The following is a 22,435-nucleotide window of genomic DNA, read 5'->3' as shown; positions in this document are numbered from 1 at the left end:
ACCCGGCTGACCTCATCTTGTGAAGTTTCAAAGGTTCTCGCAGCAACTCAACCGTTCCCCATGGAAAACATCGGCTTGCGGGGGGCGAGGTTCAACAAACACGCTCTTCTGCGTGAAAGTTAGAAGGTGGGAAAGTCACCCGAGCAGCAAGCGGCACATACTCCAGGTGGCCCTTGACCACAGTTGAGCTCGGCAAGTCTGGGGTGGAACCATAAATAACTGGAACTCAGGGCGGGGCCTGACACTTTACATTTTACGACCTCGACATTTTACCAAAAAACTCAAGAAATTCTCTTTCACTGGCTTCTCATTTCAGAAGTGTAGTAAATGATAGGCAGATGAGCTCATTAAAGGCGAAAATAGATGATTAGGATTGAAAATGAGATGAGATAATGGGGAGTCGTATAAAATAAGTTACACTCGTCTACATATCGTTCTTAAGGGGAGAGATGATGAACGAACATTTGCCCAAGTCTGGTAAAGTCTATGTAAAGCCGGAGAACGTGAAGAAAACTTCCCACGCCCGGACCTGCGAACAGGTGTCCTGAGACGAGATCTGAACCCAGGGCCTCTCACTGCAGGGGTGACTAGTGAGTGTTGTTACCACTGCACTCCCGGACTCCCATCCAGCGCTCGTCTAAACGATGTCTCCACGTAGAAGAAAGTCAGAAAGAATCAGGGTTAGGGTTAGGGAAAGTTTGGGTTGGGAGGGATGTGTGAATAAAGAGAGGGTTGAAAAGAAGTCTTGGAACATGGCTTCTGACCCTTGACGATCGAGACATGACCTTTACCCCCAGCCGACGTGATGCCAGAGGAGGAATGGAAGCAAACGATACGCTGAGCGAATCATCCTCATCGACAGCAATGCCGTGGCGCGCTCTAGACGAGATGCGCACGTGAGGATGAGTGTGTGGAGGTAAGTGGGGGCCGTGAGAAGAAATGTGTGAAGCCGAAGACTGTGACTGACGAAGGAAGAGAAAATAAACTTTCACCATCTCTGCCTCAATCTGACTTTGAGTCAGTTTTAAAGCACTCTGTCCGTACCGGAAGTGGGCAAGTGGAGATAACTGAGCCAAGCCTGGGCATACCCAGCAGGAAGTTGCAGAGGAATCTGCGGAAGTCATTTTGCTGTTGCGTATTTGCTTTGGCTTTGAACCTCCATGAAGTAGGCCGCTACAATCGCCCTCGTCAGCTTTTGTTTTTCTGTCTTTATTCTCGGCAAGGGTTGTCAGGAAGAAACTCTGTCCCCTTCGTCTGAAAGACTCACTCACTTGCTCACTCACTCATTCACTCACTCAATAACTCAATAAATGAATGAATGAATAAATAAATAAATAAATCATCTGTGACTGTTCCCACAGACGGAGGAGCGGCTTCAGTCTCACGATGGTGGCGCTGTCCGTGTTGTGGTCCAGGGATCCGGTCCTTGGCGAGAGCTCGACGTGTCTCTGGTGGAATCTGCTTTCCGGAGACATTCCACTGTGGTGGAATTCTCATCCAACAAAGGTATTCTTCGATCATCATCATCATCATCACTACCACCACCACCACCGCCATCGTCCTGTATTATCACCCTGCCAACAAATCCTTCTTTCGTAATACTGATTGTTATTTTTTCATTCCCTTGTTCCTTTTCTCGTTTATTCGTTTGTTCTTTTTTATCCATTTAGCGCTGAACATTCATTGTAGTGCTTGACATGAAACTTTGTTATATAAATGCAGTCATCTTTGTGTCACGCTTATCTAGTTTTCTCTTCTATTTTAATTAGTCAATATATTGCTCTAGATTAAGTACACGTGTGAGAAAACACGAAGAGCAAAATCCAGTTAATGCTGTAATGTTTTGTTTTTCGTTGATTCTCTCCTGAAACTAAATAAAAATATGTGTTAAAACATGTTTATTTATAGAGCGCCTTATCCGACCAACAGAGGCAGACTCAAAGCGCCCACACACACAAAGTTGCATCAAATATCTCTTACAAATTCATTCACCATCCTTCAGATTGTATAGACTCACTCACTCCCCCTAGCTCTCTCCCTCCCTCCACCAACACACAAACCCTCTTTTGTTTTCTTGTTTGTTTTGTTGATAAATTCCAGAAGTGGAGCCCAGCACTGGTCAGTGGAGTATACTTCTGTGTCTGAACACCAGCAGCAAGGCTCAGGACGACTGTGTGGTCACCTCCATGGGACATCATTCTGTCAAACATCACCAACAGGTAACTGTCATCATTGTCATCGCACCATCCTCGTCACCCCAGTCATCACCGACTAGCAGGTGTGCTAAGACTTGCAATGGATGCCCCTTCAAACCTCAATTTTATCTGCGTCTGTACCAGTCGGGTGCCGAGGATAACATGTTTATCTGCTTTAAACTCTTTTGTTGTTTTTTTCTCTAAGTCCCTGAGGTAGAGCACGCTCGGATGAAGCGCAGTTCGCAAAGAAAAAGAATGATGAGGAGATAAATCCCGCAGACGGAGACAAGGCTCTGAACAAATAAACAGTAAACTGCAGCAAGCACCCGGATGTTTTTGTTTCATCCTTTGACTGAACTGGCACCCACGCACTCCGAGCTATTTTTAGAAAAGAGGGTGTTTGCAGAATAAAAAAAAATGTGGTCGCAAGATCATTGGATGATATACGAGTATCGTGAATTCTCTTTTTATCTCGCCAAGGTGCAGGAGGGAACCACAGCTACAGACGCCAGACTTTCTGGGTGTCTTCCGGTTGACGAGTGATTTTTTTTTTCGCTGAAGGCGGGTGGGCTTGTGTTAGCTAGCTGTAACAAAGAATGTGAATAAACCGGAAGCTGTCGTCTAATGCCTTGTTTTTAGCAGTTAACTGGAAAAATCGTCTGCCAGCAGTCCAGGGATATTAGTTCGTGAAAAGACCAAGCGTTGGTCTCGGCAGACAGACATCAATCCATCTACTCACATCCATGCAAAGATAAAAGCATAGTGTAGTGGTTAAAAGATTTAGTCCATGGTAGGACTACTTTCTCTTACTGGGATTTATTTTTAGTCACCTAACAACTTTAAGTTAACCTTAATTAACTTTACAGAAATTGTATACTTTGAAAAGTAGAGCACTTCCGCCTGGCATGTCCACCTAGAATGGTGAGCTGCACTCACTGCGTGCTTGTGGAAAGGATGAAGTTAGTTATGCTCTATCTTATGTTCTTCCGCAGGTGAACATAATTCCCAAAATACAAAGCTTTCTGAACCAGCCGGAAGTGCTTTGTCTCAGAACCAACAACTCTAGCAAAGGTTTGTATAACTGTCTGGTTTGGTGCACGCGTGAGATATGTGTGTATGTGTGTGAGTGTGTGTGTGTGAGAGAGAGAGAGTGCGAGAGAGAGAAATTAAAACAAACTAAAGTATTTCTCCTATTCTGCTGTTCATGATGACAATCTTCTAGTTTCGACTCGCATTTTGACGGGCAGTCTAATCACACGACGGCTTAGGCCTGTCACCATATCATAACAATCAGGTGTCCTGGGTTCAAATCCCGTCTCCTCACACTGTTATATCTCTGTGCATGCCACACCAGACCTAGAGAAGGTGTTTTGATGTGATGTAGCCTCTGCCTCGGAGAAAATTTCGCCTCAAGATATGAAATAAAACATCTTTTCCTGTTTGACTGAAATGCAGGAAGCTGGTGCAACACAGACCTTCCGTGCACCAACCTCTCCTTCCTGTTTCTACCCAATAATGTTAGCCGGGTGCGCCAGGAATCTGGGAGTTGTGAGGAGTTCTCGGTGCTGGTACTTCCGTCCAACATGTCTGCCGGCATGACTCTGGCACCGTGCGCAGGAAACAATGACAGGTAGCAGCTGCTCGCCAAATTAATGCCCTTGTTGTCGTGTATGATTGACAGATTCTCGCTTTGGTTGACTTTTGTTTTGTTTGTTTTTGCATTCGGTACGATGAACACACGAGTGCTGAATACAACAAAGGGAGGGGGGTAAGAAAAACAGGTGCATATGTCGTTTCTTTCATTCTTTCGCTGACTCTCTCTCTCTCTCGTGTTGTTTTCCTCTCTTCCATCTCTTTGTGTTTTGTAGCTTTGTCTTTTTTTTAATTTTCGTATGTCCCTCTTGACTTACGTCTGAAAGTTTTGTTCTTTGAGCTTTTGCTCTCTCTTTCTCTCTCTCTCTCACACACAGAGTAGGAATGACAGAGCGAAAGATGCCCTTAAAGCATTTATTTTCTTACATTCCGGAGGGGAAAGGGAGTGTATAAATACATGCATGTAAATGATAGTACATTCATTTTTCCTCTGTGTGTGTGTGATCATTGTACCACCATTTCCTGTCCCCCAGTGGCTCAGGGGTGGCGCTGAAGCTGCCGACCAGTTTGCTGACGTGGACAGACGCCCACTCAAAGAAGAAAGTCTTCGACACCACCAGCGACAGCCCCACGGTCATCCCCGACTCACGTGACGAAGACGTTTTTGTCGCTTGGAAGGAGGCGTTGGTGTGGCGGTTCTCGGTCCTTGTGACCTCACTGTCCCCCCTGAGGGTCTACCTGCACCCCGAGGGTCTGGCTTGGGAAGGACTTGCTGCCTACTTGAAGGCAAAGGTACGTGGACAATCGTAAACACGCCTCCTGACTTTGTCCATTTTTTTAAAGGTCTGATAGGGTGCGATGATGATGATGATGATGATGATGATGATGATGATTGATGATGATTGATTGATGATCATGATGATGATGATGATAAACGCACAATACATACGGAGCATGTTGAAAATTACTTGTAGAACTGTTTTACTCAAATACCTTTCAGCCTCGTCACAGCTTTTCTCTCAGGGAGTTGCAAAAAATCGCAGCCGGTCGTCATGGAAACGCAGCGGCTGCAACGGTGCCAGTGAGTGTTCTGGAGGAGGCGGTGATGGGCATTTTGACGAAGTGGGAGTTCGCACCTGCCGATGTGTCAGAAAGGTGAGGGAGGCGGGCTGCCGAGTGTCACAGAAAGTCAGGACTGCGAGAAACATGTTCTTCCATACACGCCCATTGTCTCACCATAAACCTCATACTTGGGGTTTGTTTGCTGGCTGTGAGCCCTGAGTGATATTTGTTCCTGATCTTCTCTAATTGATGAACTGGGCCGTTCCATGAAAATTTATATTTTATAAAACCAGTTCCTTCTCCCTGACATTTATCTGTACCTTGATCCCCGACAACCATTTTCTTTGTATCTTATTTACATGCAATGTTTGCGTGTCAACTTCAATCTTCTCTTGATGCATTTTTGCTTGCTAAATATTTTTAAGTTGATGTTTGAAGCCTAACAAAAGTGTTGTTTTCCTGTAAGCAATATTAATTCAATAGATAGCTAGGTAGGTGTGCTCACCACTTATATGTCTGTTTTTTGGGGGGATGGGAAGTGCGGGTAATTTATTTTGTTTCTGTGTTTGGAGTGTATATGTCATCAACAAATAACTCTCTGGTATTCCTGTGTCCTAAAAAATGAAAACAAATTGTGCAGAGAATGCTGCAGGTGTTTCCACTTAGTGGAGATGACGGCCATCTTCAATACCACGTTTCATCCATTCATTTGCAGGTAATGTCTCGTGTGATATTTCTGAATCGTTCTTTTAAGTTACCTATAGTGTCATGGAATCAAACTCTAATGAATATAGTTTATCGTCATGTGTACGTTTGTTTGCGTTTGTACCCGAGTGCGCACTGGGTAGTTCACGGGGTGCATTCAGGACAGATCTTTGTCACATGAAAAAGTTGCCACAGTTTCCAGACTACATGGGGGCTCTGCTGATTTATTTCTTAGAGATTTTAGTTTTTGTTTTTCTTTTTCCCAAGGACTGAAGACTTCAAAGTCGTTCATGCTCACTTAATTTCTACTTTGTCAAGGTTGCTTCATGTGACCTCGCATCGCACGTGACCTCAATGAGCGAATTCCGCGTGCGACAGAAACTTGTCAACGACCTCTCAGGTCTTCTGCTGGAGCGAAGAAACGTTTCGGCTGACCTGGCGCAAGGGTTCATGGGCCTGGGTGTGGCCAACCTCTTCAAGGTGAGCAGCTGACCGTCTTCTGTCTTCGTTTTACTGCTTCCTTCTGCAAATCTTCTTTTGTTTCTGTTCAGTCATTGATCGATCGATTGATTTTGAATTTTTGTTTTTTATTTTGTCGCCACTGTAGTAGTATGTAGACACAAAGGAAGTGTAGTTAAAGCTATGACGTCTCGAAGAGTTTATGTTTAAGACCAAGGAAAGCTAACCCAGGTTCATATTTGTAATAAGACGTAGCGAAGTTAACCCCCTTGGGATCCTATAACACAAACAAACGAGGCTACCTGTGAAATCTTACAAGATGATTTGTGTATTATTGTCATCTGCAAACTTAGGGTCACGTGTGCAACGGGGATGGGTCGTTCTGCCTTGGCCCCAGAGAACAGGAGTACCTCGTGGACAGCCTGCGAGAACACTCGGCCAAAACCGCGTGGAAAAGAGTAAGATTCAAATAACATTTTGGAAAGTATGAAAAGTTGGAAATGATAATTTGGAAAGTAGAGAGTTGGGCTCTGCCTTCCACGCTTCATGCCTAACACCCAAGCCATCAACAACTATTTATGAAAGCTATTATTAAAGAACTTTTACAAGGTGACAAAAATAAGAATAGCTAATTTTCTTATTGCCATATTGTTTACCTGTTTTCATGGAACCGTCGCTCAGTGCTCAGCCAGCTAGTATAATACCCAGCGACCATCGGATAAACAAGTAAAGGCTCCACAGTTGAGCACATTATATACATTCATAATTAATATAAGTAATGAAGCGGGGAAATGTTGCCCCCCGGACATCTCTGAAAGTTGCAAGGCGGTGAGCACACCTCACAAACATTATGTTACTTTATCAAAGGACATCCTTAGTCACTGCTTTATAGTTGCCACCCGAGAGGTATGAAGGCTACATCTGCAGTGTCTGGACGCCATTTTATAGGAGATAAGATGTTTGTCTTTGAGCTCCTCTCTTTATAACTTCAGCACCAGACTCGGAGGTACTGCCAGGTACTCACCACTGAAGAAGACGAGGTGCAAGCTAATTTTGTTTTCTTTTTCTTAGGTGTACCCGAGTGCTACAGCGGTCCGGTTTACGGGTCTGCTACAGAGAGGAAAACCTCTAGAAACCACCGAGGCTCTGCCCCTCAACTCCAACTCATCCGTGGTCACGCCCCCTGCTCTAGACAAAGGTCAGAGAAAGACCACAGCGCACCTTCATTCCTTCCTTCTCAGTCTGGAGAGTTTCTTTCAAGGGACTGGCGAAGAGCAGGCGGAGTCCTTTGAGGATGTCAACATTCCAGTGTATGTCGTGTATTACGACGTTTGGTTCAACACTGATTCATTTGTTCTTTCCTTCCTTCCTTCTTATCTTTTGAACCTTCATTGCCATCATCCCTTCTTTATTCATTTCTTATTTTTACATTTTTCTTTCCTGTCTTCTGCTAGTCTTTTTCTTTCTTTCATTTGTTCCATTTTAATTCATTTTTCTTATTCTTCCTCAATTTTCATTTTGTTTCATTTTTTTTATATTCATGCTTCAAAATAATCATATAAGCACACAAAGACATACCCTTCACATGCTGCTCCAACTCTTGCACATCTGCTCTGTGTTTTATAAAAGCACTATAAGTGTTTTATGACAGAACAAAATATGTTTCTCTATTTTTCAGAGACCAAAATGAGAATAACGAGGTATTTCCATCTTGGCCTGGAGGTCAAACATGGAATGGTAGTGTGCACAAAGGTGTGAAAGCTTTGAACTATGTTTCTAGAGTTTACTGACATGCAATCGAGCATATGTGCTGTACTAAATCATATGGTTAAACTCATTCACACACACAATTAGATGAAACACAGTGAAAACCTACTCTCAAAAATACAGAATCTAAATCTACAGACTATGATATAAGCAAGAAGTAAATTGTCATAATGCAAGGGACACTAGTCCACAGTAAATTTATGTGCGGTGGTGCTGGTGCCAATGATGGTAGAGTTGGTGTTGATGATCCAGACATTGAAGTTTTTAACAACAATTATTTATCTTTTGTTTCAGGTCTAACCACTAGTCCTGCATGTAGTAATGGTATGTCATTATATAGCTTAAATGTCATTATATAGCTTAAATGCAAGTGTAGCCTTATATGGGTTAATCTAATCAACTGCTAAGGAGATTATCACCTGCTTACTGCACTCCCAACCCTGTCAGTGGAAAACTCATTGTCCGCCTAGAAAAAAAAAATAGGGTATCTAATTTATCAGGGAAGGTAATTAAGTGGAATAGCAGTCATGGGCCTTTTGCCCAAATGTCTATAGCCCTAGCTGTAGCGAACCTTCCCCTTTTAACCTTTACCTCACTAAGACTTTATCCAAGGGTTATTGTAGAAGTGAAGTAAATTTCCATATTTGTTTATTAAACAATAAAAACAAAGACATGCAAAATATTTACAGGCATTTACAAGTATTCACAGAAGAGTTTCTTTCACAATGTCAAAACTACGGCGAGGTCTTGCATGTCTTTATCTTTTTCATTTGTTGCGTAAGTGAAGTAAATGACGAGGAAGAGGATAGCGATGATGACAAGACATAGGGAGAGGAATTTAATGGACAAAGTGATAATCTGCATATATGTGTATATATTAATTGACTGTATGTGCAAGTATCACAGAATATAGTGTAATTTTGAAGGAAACCAAAGGTTATGTTATTTAATCAGTAATTTTTTTCTTTTTACTATTCTGATATTTTGTTATGTTCCTCTGCAGATCCTACTGCCATACCTTACCTCAGCAGCATTAAAACACAACCTCCATTGGTTCTAAGACCTGAGTTCTCTCCCCTTGTAACAGAGTATACAGCCGAGGTTGACCATCATGTGCTGCTTATATCAGTGTGGGCTTGGGCACAAGGGTGTTCTTCGCAGGCTCGGCTTGAGGAGAAGCATAACAAGAACATGTAATATTTACAATGATTTATTAATTTAATAAACATTGTCATTGCAAGAAGTTGAGACAAAGAAGTATTGTACGTGTTTATATTTAATTTCATGTAATCAAGGGGTGGACAACAGCTATCATTTAGTGGAGAGTGTGACGGTTTTTGCTTTAAAACAGTGTAGCGAAGAATCAGTCAGTGCTACATGACATTTAAACAGGTTTGCAAACTTCACACTTGGTCTTGGTGACAATGTACTGAAAATCTATGTGGTGGACATCCGCAACAAGGAGCCGTGGGTCCTGAACATGTACACCTTGACTGTGCAACGACAGGATGTTGATCAGGGACTTGGCTCCTTAAAGCCAGGGATGCCACATGTTGTGTGTACTCTGAAACAGGTTTGTGTTTTCTAGTGCAATCTGATGTGCTAAATTAACCACTGCTATAGTTACTGAATTTTTAACAGTACATCAAGAGTACATCCTGTTTTTCATAGAAAACTCTTGCCATTTTAAAATTAATGCCACTTGCAGGTTTAGGGATTTATTGTTTTTACTCTACTCAACACTGTATTTTATCATGACTGACTATAGTGATTGTATTTACAATTGCATTCTGAATACATGTTAACTGGTAAAGAAAATGATGCTATTACTGAGAAAGAAATTTCAGCACAGAAATTAAAGTATGCCATGCAGATGTTATGTTCTTACAATTCTGTTAAGGAAATGATCATCTAATTTCTCTTGTTTTCACCTCTTTTTGGGGGGTCAGGACTGCTCACTTCCTTTTGCACCCCAAGAGCCATGTGGACTCCAGCCAGCACGATGGGTCAGTTCCTGGTCTAAATTCCTGGCCATGAGATCGCTATTACCTTCCTGTAAGAGGGGAGATGAAACTGGTGAGGGATGCCCTTTTTTGTGACAAAAACTGTCTTCATATTTTGACATTACTTTTCCATAGTTACTGCAAATAAATTAGAACCTCTGTCGTTTGATAACTGTGTAACAAGTGATAACACAAAACAGAAACCTAAAACACTTAAACCAATGAGTTCATGAATAATAAAGATTTTGTTTTTTAATGACTTTTTAAACTGGTGTAGTTGCAAAACAATGCTTTTTGGTGTGACTATCATTTCCAGATCGATAGATTCTATAGATTGAATGTAAAGTTATAGCATAATTAAAATGTTTATAAAGTGCAGAATTTCATAGTTGTTTATCTCTTGCATCTTTCGTTTGGCATTGACATTGTAATGTGAACTTTTGTTGGCAGGACAGTGGTACCTACCATGTTCACACTGCCGAGATGAGGATGCCCAGTGCTTCTGGCGTGATGCCGTCTGGTCTTCTGCTGACTGCCAGGAGCCTGTTCTGCCAAAGGATGAACTTATCAGTTGCTTTTCTGGCAAGAAGGTATCAATATGATCTTACAGGGTTGAACCAAATTTTTCCTACAATAAAAGATAATTGCCTTTGAAATATGATAAGTTTATACTCTAGAGTACTTTATGCATGGTGTTGGCAAGATAATATAATTAATTTATTGGTCTCATTTTTTTGATTAAGGTCATGAATTCCTTGTTCCATGTCTGCTGCAATTGTGCCAATACTTAGAACACTTTTTTGTTTTTATATTCATGAATACTCATGGTTCAGAAGCATTTACTTCAAAATCAAAATGTATCTTTTTAAAAGGTCTTGTTTATTGGTGACTCAACAAACCGGGGAGTTCTTCATTATTTGTCACAAAGAGTTAATGGAACTTTGTGGGAGTGGGACAAAACCCACAACCTGCGTGTTTACCCTGGTCTCAATAACAACACCACCTTCTTCGGCTTTGCCTACTACCCACAGTTCTGGTTACCAGCAAAACATCGACCCGTCTTTGACAAAGCATTTTACCAGCTGATTCGAAGGTTTGCTTTCTTTCAAAAATTGTCCAAGATAAGGAGCTGGATATGTAGGTGTATTGTCTCCTACTATTGTCATCTCCTGTCACTGAAGCACATAGATGTCCCAATATGCTGATGACTGATAAAAACACAGTCTCAGAAGCATAAGTGTGCATTTTTGTCTCTTAAGGAAGCTATCCAATATTTGTGTCAGATAAAAAAGTGAGAAATCATTATAAACAAATATGAAATCTGGAACCTTTGATCTGATCAGTGGCCACTGTAATATTTTTTTATTTAATTCAACTTATTTAGAGGCAGATTATTTAGTAGTATTACTGTCTGTGTCTTTCCTAAGCAGGTTTTTAACATCAAAGACATAACTGACAAACAGGTATTGAAAATGATAGCAACAATAAACTTTGATTATGCCTATTATTAAAAGAATAAATAGATAGATGACTTACTGCACAATAATGACTATGTCATCCAGATTATTTATTATAATGTGCATATAGTCTCACATCCTTCACAACTTCTGAACAGAACATTACCTTTGGGAAACAGCTCCAGTACAGTAGTGGTCGTTGGTGGGGTTCACTGGTTAGGAACTCATCATCTTAAAGTCATAATGTCAGCACTGGCCAGGTGAGTTGTATTTAAGGATTGATGTAAATAATTTTAATAAATAATTCTGCTGATGCAAATCTTAGCACATCATTACTATTGGAATTTTATGCTACTTTTATCGATATTTTAAGAGGCAGTGAAGTATTGTCTACTCTGTGTGTGTGTGTGCATGTTTATGTATTATGCAGGTACACACACAAAAGCAGGTATGTACACCCATAAATCACATCTCCCCTTGATTCAGCCAGTATGACATGCTAATGTGCAGCAGTATATTAAAATTTTCAAAGCTTTCCAAAAAAGAAAAAAATTATTTAAATAAAAAAAAAAAAACAAGTTACATGAGATAAACAGCAGCTAATTATGTGATTGTCTTCACAGAGAAGGGCTAACAGCTGCTCGCATAGTGGTGAAGGGCCTTGGCTCAGGCTTTCATCTTCCTGTCAGTGGCATTCACCAGCTGTCACAGGTATGTATAAGTGACTCACATATAGCATGAGTGAACAGCTCAGGCTATCCTCTTGCATCTAAATGCCATAGTCCATGCATTGTATGCATCCATGGTATGAGGCAGAGGCCTGAGAATACAAGAGCAAAGAAAAATCAAAGCGCCAATTCCCAAATTTTGTGATATCTGTAAACTTTCATGAAAATTGATGATCATAAATGGTGTGAATTGCAAATTAAAAATTAAAGTGTTGCTGCCCTTATCTTGCCAAACTTTAATCTGTGCTGTATTATACTAACTATCCAAGTGTTTCCCTACACATGACTGTGCACGTTTGTTGATTCAAATGCAAATGAGGTACATTCCTTCCTGCTTTAGTAGCTTAATGGCATTTCATTAGAACTTGCATGAACCTTCATTGGAAATGTGACATGTTCACAGCACACATTGACACAACATACTGCATAGCTATTGTATAACTCTGTTCTTCACCTACATTTTTATAGTAACAAAGGTTTCATCCTAAATATTAGAGACACTTATTAGCAAATTATATGCTTGAAGCTTCCCGCCCAAAAGGCATGTTTTGCTTCACAAAATTTAAAAATATTTCAAATCCTTTTTGTTCTGCTTATCACTGGCCTCTAGAAGGAGCAAGAGAGGTTGCTGCTCCACAACCATCAGGTCCTGGCATATGCCAAGAACCATAGCATGGAAGTGGTGGACACATTCAACATGACAATGGCCCGTTACTCACATTTTCTTCAGGGCAGATGTTCTTGTCACTTTCACAGGGTGAGGAACATTTGTTTTAGTGTGTTAATTCACAAAAAATACCCATTGTAGGACAGTCGCTAGGAATTTAATTCATCCTTTGATGCTTGCTTCTGTTACCTTTCTAAAACAGAAGCTTGTCAGCTAGCATTGCTAGAAAAACATGTATATGGCAGTGACTGTATTTTCTACCTTAGATCATAACTCAGTGTTTTGTGGTGTAATCCAATAAGCAGAAATCTGATCCAATAATATTCACTGAATCTGTTTTGTTTTGTGTGGTCAGGTTGTTCCAGAACAGCCGGTAAAAAGACATACCAGCCAGTCGCTGCATCAATCAACATACAAAGTTGAAGGAGACATAAATGCAGCATATTCTGAAATGGTCATCAACAGAATATGCAAACCACCATAGGCTTATTTAAAATGTCAATCTGAAAGAAGAAGCATGCAACTGTAGCTTCACTAATTGTAACTTATAATCAGGTTGGAATAAATTATAATTTTTACATATTCATATTAATAGTTAATTTTTAGTCATAAAGAATTCATAGAAACATTAAGATATAGAAGAAATAGACATAAAACAATAACCTTGGTTTCCAAGGAAAATGAAAAATAAACAGAAAAGAATCTGCTGTTTTGAGGCTAGTGAAATTTTATATTTTAGATGATATAAAGGCAATATATAGTAAAATTATATTTTTGTTTATTTTAGAACTATATTTCATGTTTTTTTCTCAAGTCTTAAAAAAGCTTTAAAAATTCTGAAACTTTTATAGGCAGCTTTAGGTAGACATAACTGATAACTATTTCCACATCTGAATATGTTAAGTACATGTCCATTGAAGAAAAGACAGAAAGCAGACCTCTTTTCCACAGTACACATATATTGTCACTGGTGGAGACATCATGTCACACCAAACATTGTGATACAAAATAAGCTGGATATAATGAAGTTGATATTATCACAAAGTGCAAGGAAAAAAAACTTGATCTAAACCATTCCATGGGCAGTGACATGCTATCATTAAACTGAAAGTTTAATTACAGTGCCTGAAAAAAATGTTCCAGAGAAATGTTCCATTGCTCCATAAATTTTCTTTATTTTGCATTTCAACTGATTTTATACATGTGGCATGGAGTTACTTGTGCTTATTTATCTCAATATTGAATATTTAGTCACCAGATGGCTATAATTTTGAAAGGTCTGTCCTTGTGTGTGTTTGCACATGTGCATATAAGCACAAATGTATGCATGTGTGCAGTTGTGGTGTGCAAACAGGCACAGTTGTAATTGCATCTGTGCAGCATTTCTCTTGAATGCCTCTGTTTCCATTTTACTCCATTTTGCTGCTGATTAGTGATGCAAGATTTCCTCAGAATACTCGATTATCAGTACATACTGGAAAAAGAAGACTAACAGATATCTAATTTGTCTTCTGATGTTAATATATGGCTATGCAGCAATTTGTTTTAAGCAATGCAAGCTAATATCATTTAGGTTTTTAACTATAAGCATGAAAACGCCTGTGATGTCATTGTATGTGCCCAAAGAAAAAGTATTCTTAACACAATTAGAAGTATAATCAACCTGTGTGCTTGGTTATCTGGCTTTTTCATTCTTTGATCTGTTACTCTACCCTCTTTTGGTCATTTATCCACATTCTTATATATCTTTTAATTGTATTTACCGAGTATTGTAATTTTCTTTTGTAAATCACATTTATTTTTGTAGTTTGTGATGTATTCTCTGTTGAGGCCATGGAATGAGTCATTGACAGGTGGCAGATAAATACTCACTGGTGTTGCAAAGTAAAAATGGTGACTGCTGGGTCACACACAATTTTTTTTTAACTTCTCAGGGACATATACGTTAACCAGAATGATTTGACTCTTAAATCTTTTAAGTAGGAATGAACAAATTCTGGTACCTGTAAGCTTGCCATAATACATAAAAATTTACAGTTAGTCATGTTTGCACCTGTGAACTTGATCACTGTGAGCATAAGGATTGCTTGGTTATTCATGCTATCTGTAAAATGTTTACATAGCATTAACTTAAATAAATCATTTACAAGTTTTTCATGTGTTGTGCATAGTGTACATTCTAATACAGCATACATTTTTGCATAGCAAGCTACTTTTTCTTTCGTAAATCTTTCATCTTATACATTTTACCTCACCATGACCACTATTCAGGCTATAGTCTGGAAGAACACAAAAGTCAGCTGTCAGCTGTAGATATATGTGGGTTTATTTTTGTATTATCTAGCTGCAAAACTTCCACACTGTCAGTAAAGAAAAACAAACAAACAAAACCAAATTAAACAGCATGCACGAAATCAGTGATCTAATAAACCAAACAAAAAATGTGCAAAACTGAGTGAAGAACCTTTCTTTCAACTTGATCAAAAAATTAATATCACAAGCATAATGCAACATGTCATATCTCAGCTATCTCTGTTGTTTAATTTGATCCCTGTTGAAGTTTGTTGTCATATCAGAATATTTCCCTGAACACGCTTAGATTATATGATTGGTTTTTTTTCAAGGCTAATGACTCTTCAATATAATTCTTGGTAATAAAAGCTACTGATTGATATGTTGGTGTTGGTGCCAGTGGCAAAACGTTAAAATAAAAAAAAAAAATCAGAGGCGCATAATTCTCATGTTCAAAAGCTGGCACATACATATTAGAAAAAAACAAAGACCAAAAAAATGCACAAAACACTGTTGCAGCGTGTAGATAACAAAAATATACAGTTTTTTTTTCTTTTTAGCTTATTGACCACTGAGCTATATGAACATTATCTCTGCCCCTTTACCCTTTAAAAGTAACCGATGCAAAATCAGACCATTAATTTTAAAACATTTTCAATATATAGCTAAAACCTGTATTGCTCTACAATGCTAAGTTCTCATCAGTGCCCTTCATCCTTTATGCATGTCTTACTCAAATAATTATAATTATTGCATCACTTTCCCAAAAGAAGCTGAAATCTGAACGATTGTATGAAATTTATTTTATTACATACCTAGATTAGCAAACAACTCTGTAAAAGAGGAATAGTCAGTTGATAAAACGTCATGCAAGCAGAAGTGGTTCAAACACTACTGCTGGTAATCAGTCCAAACACACAGCAACATTACATTACCCTGGAGTGTGGAAACCACTTCATCTTCAGCAGCAAGTTTAGCTTTGTTTCTTGGCTTTGTATTCTTCAGTCTTTATGTTCAAACTAAAAAGTTCTCCATTTATCAAAACCCCAATAATAACAATGTGCTGAGGAAAACTTGGCTTGCAGAGAATAGTTCTTATGAGATCCTTCTAGAGTTTGATAAATGCTGAATATCAGATACAGTAAATGCATACTTAATGTTATTTCCTTCAATGTCATTTATACATATATAATGCTAATGAGAGAAAAAAATAAAATCAGTTCTTGGTTGGAATGACTGTATGGTGCCTGCATGTTCTTTTCATGTCTCTGTGATTTTTCTCTGGGTGCTTCTGTTTTCCTCTCACATTTTAGGTCTTTTTTTTAGTTTGGTGATGACTTTGTAATCAGAAATATTTCTTAGGAACTAACTTTTGTTTACATGTATGTCAATTAGCCTATGGTAAAACTGCTTTCATTATACATTCTTTTGCTTAAAGTTTACAATAAAACCTATTGAGCTATTGACAACATTAAGAGAGAACTTACTGTACTCAACTAAAACTAAAATAAAAGGCTCAGGAGCTAAATATCATTGTATATAATAACAAACCAACATTTGTACAGATTAAAGCTATAAATGCAGTATAATGGTGGTAATGGAATCTATAATGGCTGGTTACAATGAAGGATAATTTTTTTCAAGTATGTAGAGCTGATATAAATACAACAGGCTGTAAGAATAAGGACTGTTAAAAATGGGAAAATGAGAGAACTTATAAAGAACTCGAGAAATGCATGAAAAATATAAGTTTAATCCATTCTAAAACTTTCACAATGATAGCACAAAATGACCAAAGACAAAACTGAGAGCAAGAAAATAAACTGTAATATTGTACAAGTTCGATTACAGAATATGTTGCAGTCTTATGCTGTTGACTCTTCTATAATTAGCCTACAGGTCTATCATTTTAATATTATCTTCGAAACCAATAAATTTTATAGCCCAGTATTTAAAAAAACAAAACAAACAAACAAACAAAAAAAAAAACAATTCCAACAACCACATCTACATGTGAATTACAATGTGGTTATTTGAATTCCCAAATAGGAAGAGTTAGGGAAGAATAAAAAAGCTTAGCCTACATGTATGAGATAAATGACAAAACAAATAATTTACTTTGTGGGAAAAACTACTACAGTCTGAGTAAACACCATCACTGTGATGGAAGCACAAGTCTTTGTAAATTTTTTTTCGTGAAAACTAAGCACCAGGCCAAAATAAAAAGTTTGGACTCTTGCTAGTGCGGAGAAGCACAGCAATTTCTTGTCCACTATCTGGAGTCCCTGCCAGAATCAGAAACTCGGCCCATGCCTGCTCTCGGAAGCAAGGTGATGCACATGCACAAGGACAGGGAAGGAGGCATGCAGACTGAAAAAAAAAAAGAGACAACAGCCTAAAGAAACTAACTCATACGAATGTGACTGGAGCAAGAAGATGGAATGTTAGTCGTTCCCTTGACAGTCATGCAATTACTACAACTAGTTTAAAACTGAAAATATCATAACACTGATTGGGAGAAGCCGAGCTACAGCAAGCTGAAACACATCTGTAGCAGCTTAATTATTTTTTTTAAACATTGCCACTCTCTCCCTCATTATTATTATCATTCTGTTTTCTTTAACAATGCCCAAGGCTACAAAATGAGAAGGAAACTTTACCATGGCAACAAGGCACTCGGGTATCAAAGAGCATTCAGCCTAGGTCCCTACTAGGTACATAACTGTCCTCTGGATATGGATCAGATACTTATCCACCTCTACTTTTCAATTACTCTCTGCATTACTTCCTACCCATTCCCACAAGAAAAAGCACTCAGTTGTGATAAGACAAACAAGAGGAAAAAAAAAATTACAGGTCAGAATTCATCAAGAGAAACATCCTTTTCTGTTTGCAACAACAGAAAGACCCCCTTCAATCTCCAACTGTTAGAAGTCAGGCTTTGACATTTCCACATTCAAGTTAACATTTTGTCTGACAAAACCATCAGGTGTCCAACACTGGATCAAAACTTTCAGCTACAAATATGTTTCACACCATAGCAAAATTACAGCTGAAAGAAGAGACAACTAAAACAAAGTCAATCCAGGTCTGTTTTATCCCTACCTCACAAAAAAAAAAGACAACCATTCATTTACATGACTGATTAATGGCAGCATTATATTTTAACCTAGCAGCATCCTTGCACTTAAATTTGCGCACATCTTATAGTGAAACAGAACTATTACACCATCTGCACAAAAGACCTGTCATGTAGTTTTCTATATCCTCTCTATTGTCTTGCTTTTTATTTCTTCTGCTGCAGCTTTATATTTTAAAACAATTCACTTTACAGGTTTTTAATTAAACAACAATTAGAAAACTAGGTCCCTTGATTTCATAGACCTATCTTCGATCTGAAACAGACTCTCAAGCAGATCTTTACCTCCAAGATGGCACATAATAGTCTGCACAGTAATTTTACTCTCATACCAGCTTTTCAAGGTAAAACAATGTCTTCATTAGACATCTCAGATGCAAAACATTTATTCTAATGAATATATGGTGCACTCCAAGATGGTGAACCATCTTAAAATCAAATCTTTCAAATGTGATGTAAAACCTTTGTACAACCTGTAACATAAAAAGCAAGCATTAATTACTAGTGAACATGCATCTCTGTGTGCATATGTTTTATAATGGGGGTAAGAATTTTGATGTATCTGTAGTGATATATTCACTGGGGCTGTCCTGGGAAGCACACTTTCAAGGAATTTCCTTTAAATCTCACTTTTTCTGTCTCTCCACAAAATTCAGGCAACAAAAATTTTAAGATCTCCTTTTAAAATGGTCAACACACAACTTCCAGCTAAGTCTAATCCAACCCCACCACAACAGTAACTCTAACGAAAGCCCAAATCCACACCCCAACCAAATAAACTTAACTGTTTGAGTGTGTCCCCAGTTTTATGTTATAAACAAATACACATTTCAATATTCAATACATATTTATGTATGTGTAAGTATATTTGAATCTTTGTGTGCATGTGACAACATCTATGTAAACATGCCTGTGCACACACACACACACACAGAGAAGACAGCTACAGACTACATTTGTTAGTGCTGATGTGGCTTGAACATTTTTTAGTACAATTCGTATACAAAAATATTTGTCATCTTTATATTTTTCACAAAAGTCATTAATAATAATAAAAGCATTTGTGAAGTGCATTTTCCCATGTCAATGCTAAACGCAAAAGACAACAAACGAGCCAACTGTCAACAAACATAAGCATCAACAAACAGGTGACACCATGGCAAACGTGAGCTGAGTGCCTGGATGAAGATGATGAATAGTGAGATAAACAATCAGTGAGCTGAACAGTACCCTTGATTAAGCAAGATACTTCTCAAAGCAATGGGTTTTGAGGCCAGATTTGAAATACAGACACAATTCAAAGAAAAAGGGGCAGAGAATCCCAAACAGCTGGACCTATGGAGCACCTGCAGAATGTCTCTTGTCTGATGCATAACATTGGGGCAGGCAACACAAGCAGAGAAAATTTAATACGAACTAAGCATGATAAAGAAGCAACAAAGAATGCAAAATACATTTGTGCGTGTACTAAACAGGCAACATAAAATGTTTCATTGTAGACTTTTGTTAAAAAGTAACCCAGATGAAACTTACCGGTTTATATTTATCCCTGATATTTCATAATGTCAAAAGTTAGAAATTTTTCAAAAACTCTTCTGCACTGATTCGAGCCCGAGAATTGACAGCAAGCTTCATTTCATTGATCTCCTTGTCGATCTCTTCCATGAAGGTGATAATGAAGTCAACTAGTTTGTGTTTGTACATTTGTTCTGTATGTACATTTGTTACTAGGAAGCTAATGTCGTAGCCCTGAAACAAAACAAAAATATATGAATCAAGTACCATTTTATAAAATATGTTTGTGTGTGTGTAGCATCCCCTTCTAGATCACCATTGCAGGTTTGACATATCGTGGGTTGGCATAGGAAATTACATGGAAATTATGAGGGATTAGTAGGGAAATGGCTTTTCCAAACCAGATGTTCTGGTTGGATACTGTGCAGTCCAGTGATCTTTCTCTAGTCAAACTAGCATGGCAAGAGCATGACTCAAAAGAGTGTTATGCAAAGGTAAAATAACAAGGGGAAGAACGGACACTGCCCTCACACAAAAAAACTGGCCCGGTCCAAGAATAGTGGGGTCTTTAACACCTCACTTACAGATGACCTAAATAAGATTAGGGGATGCCCTTTACATTAACTTTTATAGTTATATAAATATAACCCCATACAGCAGAAGACATGAAAAACACAGAAAACTGAATTCAGTTATAGCATGTTCCCAGCTGAAGAAGCAATTATGTTAACCTCATTAATGATATTGTTAGCTTTGCTTATTTAATAAATAATTAAAACCTTTCATGGATTATCTATCTATAATTCTTTTCGGTACAATGAAAGAATTTCCTTAATTATTTAGACAAGATATAAACACAAGTGCTTGAGATATTTAGCAAAAAGAAAACAGCATAGAACCCCTTTTTTTCGTACTTAGACAATAAAAATATAGGCCAGCAGATTCCTAAAATCTCATTTCAATAAACCAGCTGGAATGCAGATAAGCAAATGAAGCAAAAATACATATACAGGTATCCATAGCTACTCCACTTACCTCGACAGGTTTTCGTCGTAAGACTACAAAGTTTTCAGCCCGCATCATCATGAAACGCATAAACTTGTGACAAAGAATCCGCTCAATTTCATCAGCCTGCCACAGAAATTGACAAACTTCTGAACTGATATTAGAGAAAAAAAGAACTAGACCTAAATGAACAGAAAAAAATAAAAAAAGAGGCAAGAATTGCAGTGAATAACAAAGTATTCTTAAGATTAGTAAGTCTCAGAACTGGTATTCACTATTTGTTCATATATATGCAGTTTATGGTAAGTGTTACCTTTAATATGAGCTTCTTCCTGTCAACAAATATAACTCATTTTGTCTGTACCTGGTGGGAATTGTGGAAAGTGGTAATGTTCTCATGTTATGGCATGAGATACTTAACTAATATTTGAATAAAACACAAATCCCCAATAACAAATACAGTCTTTATACATCCCTTTAACTTCCTCAAAATTTTTTTTAAATTTCAGTGCCTCACCCCTTTACAAATTAAAGATAAAAAAAAATAGACAAAAATATTTTTTGAAATTAATAGAAGTAAACAAACCTGTTTAACAGCTATGCTAATTCGTATAGAATTGATAGAACTCTCAATCAGGACTTTCTCTTTCTCATTACGACTGATGACAACTGGGGTTAGCAGCAGCTCTTTACTGGTCCTGAAAAAAAGAATCATGAAGTTGTTGCCCCTATTAAAAAGGTACCCTGCAACTTTCTCAATGTCCTAGTAATATTCTAATTTTTTTAAAGTTTCTACAAATATATGAGACTTTATAACAGACATATGAGAATAAATGCAAACTCTTGTCTTAGATTTTAGAAATTAAAAAAAAGATTATATTTCCTAGAATTATTAACTAAAGACACAAATGGTTACTTACTTAACTTCTACTTCAGGTTTATTGTGTCGTTCCACTACTTGCGAGTCAAAGTTCTGCACGCACATTGCAGCAGTAAGTGTTTCTTTCACACATGTCAAGTAAGGCTTCAATGTGGCAGCCTGCAAAGAAATTTTAAATAATATCAATTAAAACAAAAACATTTAAAATATTGGCATTTCCAATAAACCTGTTAACTATTCATGCGCTTTCTCTGTTAAAGTCTTTTTTTGAATAAAATTAAAATGTTACTAAACATATTAGTTTGAAGTACTTCTTTTGTTAAAACGGGAAACACTTACAGCAAGAGCTAGAAAAAGTAGCAACAAATCATTTTGAACAGTTTGAAAAACGCACAAGACAATGAAATATTTCCCCGTCCTTTACAATGGTTTTCCGTGTGCATGTGTATCTAAGTGCAACTAAGATTGATACACTATTACGTTAATTGGACATTAGAAGGGCTTTTAGACATGGAAACGTTTTAGTAAAGACTATACACTATCACCGACTGCACAATCCTACAATGATAGTACCAGTTCTATGGTGACAACTGGCACTGCTCAATCATAATCAGACAATTACATTGACAAGGAAGTATGGACTGTGGCGATGTGAACATCCAGATCTGTCACTGAATGCCATCGCATTCTCAGGCAAACTAAATGATAAGTAATTGTACTAGCATAGAGTCCATGGATCAAAATTCTATATATTGAAAGGTTTGTGAAGAAAAACATTATTCAAACGAAGAGAAGAAAGACTATTTAAAAGGCACCACCCACCATGATTCAGTGCGATATGCCGGCCGGAAGGAAGAAATTACCTCCCTTTCATCTTAACCCTTGAACTGGTCAATTTGGTTAACCCCATATCTGCTAGCATACAGTTACGATGCATGCAGTGAAATATAATAATACTAATATTATAC

The 22,435-nt window shown here is 38.0% G+C and overlaps 2 protein-coding genes across 2 annotated transcripts; one reads left to right on the top strand and one right to left on the bottom strand.

The window, feature by feature from the left end:
• Window positions 1–644: 644 nt before the first annotated feature.
• Window positions 645–15,412, top strand: LOC112572991 (cadherin-like and PC-esterase domain-containing protein 1). The gene is made up of 22 exons (XM_025253022.1): window positions 645–680; window positions 1,362–1,506; window positions 2,101–2,219; window positions 3,188–3,266; window positions 3,651–3,825; window positions 4,322–4,580; window positions 4,800–4,943; window positions 5,491–5,565; window positions 5,874–6,035; window positions 6,368–6,472; window positions 7,086–7,324; window positions 7,693–7,766; window positions 8,076–8,105; window positions 8,785–8,974; window positions 9,174–9,354; window positions 9,731–9,857; window positions 10,235–10,374; window positions 10,657–10,877; window positions 11,400–11,501; window positions 11,865–11,952; window positions 12,580–12,726; window positions 12,992–15,412. The coding sequence occupies exons 1-22, from the start codon at window positions 645–647 to the stop codon at window positions 13,118–13,120; spliced, it is 2,967 nt and encodes a 988-aa protein (XP_025108807.1). The 3' UTR covers window positions 13,121–15,412.
• On the bottom strand, window positions 14,944–22,364 carry LOC112571459 (actin-related protein 2/3 complex subunit 4). Its single transcript, XM_025250437.1, has 6 exons — window positions 22,290–22,364; window positions 21,508–21,626; window positions 21,174–21,285; window positions 20,618–20,713; window positions 19,601–19,816; window positions 14,944–18,540 (listed from the first exon to the last, which is right to left on the bottom strand). The coding sequence occupies exons 1-5, from the start codon at window positions 22,290–22,292 to the stop codon at window positions 19,640–19,642; spliced, it is 507 nt and encodes a 168-aa protein (XP_025106222.1). The 5' UTR covers window positions 22,293–22,364; the 3' UTR covers window positions 14,944–18,540; window positions 19,601–19,639.
• Between the last annotated feature and the right edge of the window lie 71 nt (window positions 22,365–22,435).

Source organism: Pomacea canaliculata, linkage group LG9, assembly GCF_003073045.1.
Source record: "Pomacea canaliculata isolate SZHN2017 linkage group LG9, ASM307304v1, whole genome shotgun sequence".
NCBI lineage: Eukaryota > Metazoa > Mollusca > Gastropoda > Architaenioglossa > Ampullariidae > Pomacea > Pomacea canaliculata.
The sequence above is the reverse complement of the archived record's forward strand: the minus strand, read 5'-3'. Positions and strand labels throughout refer to the sequence as shown.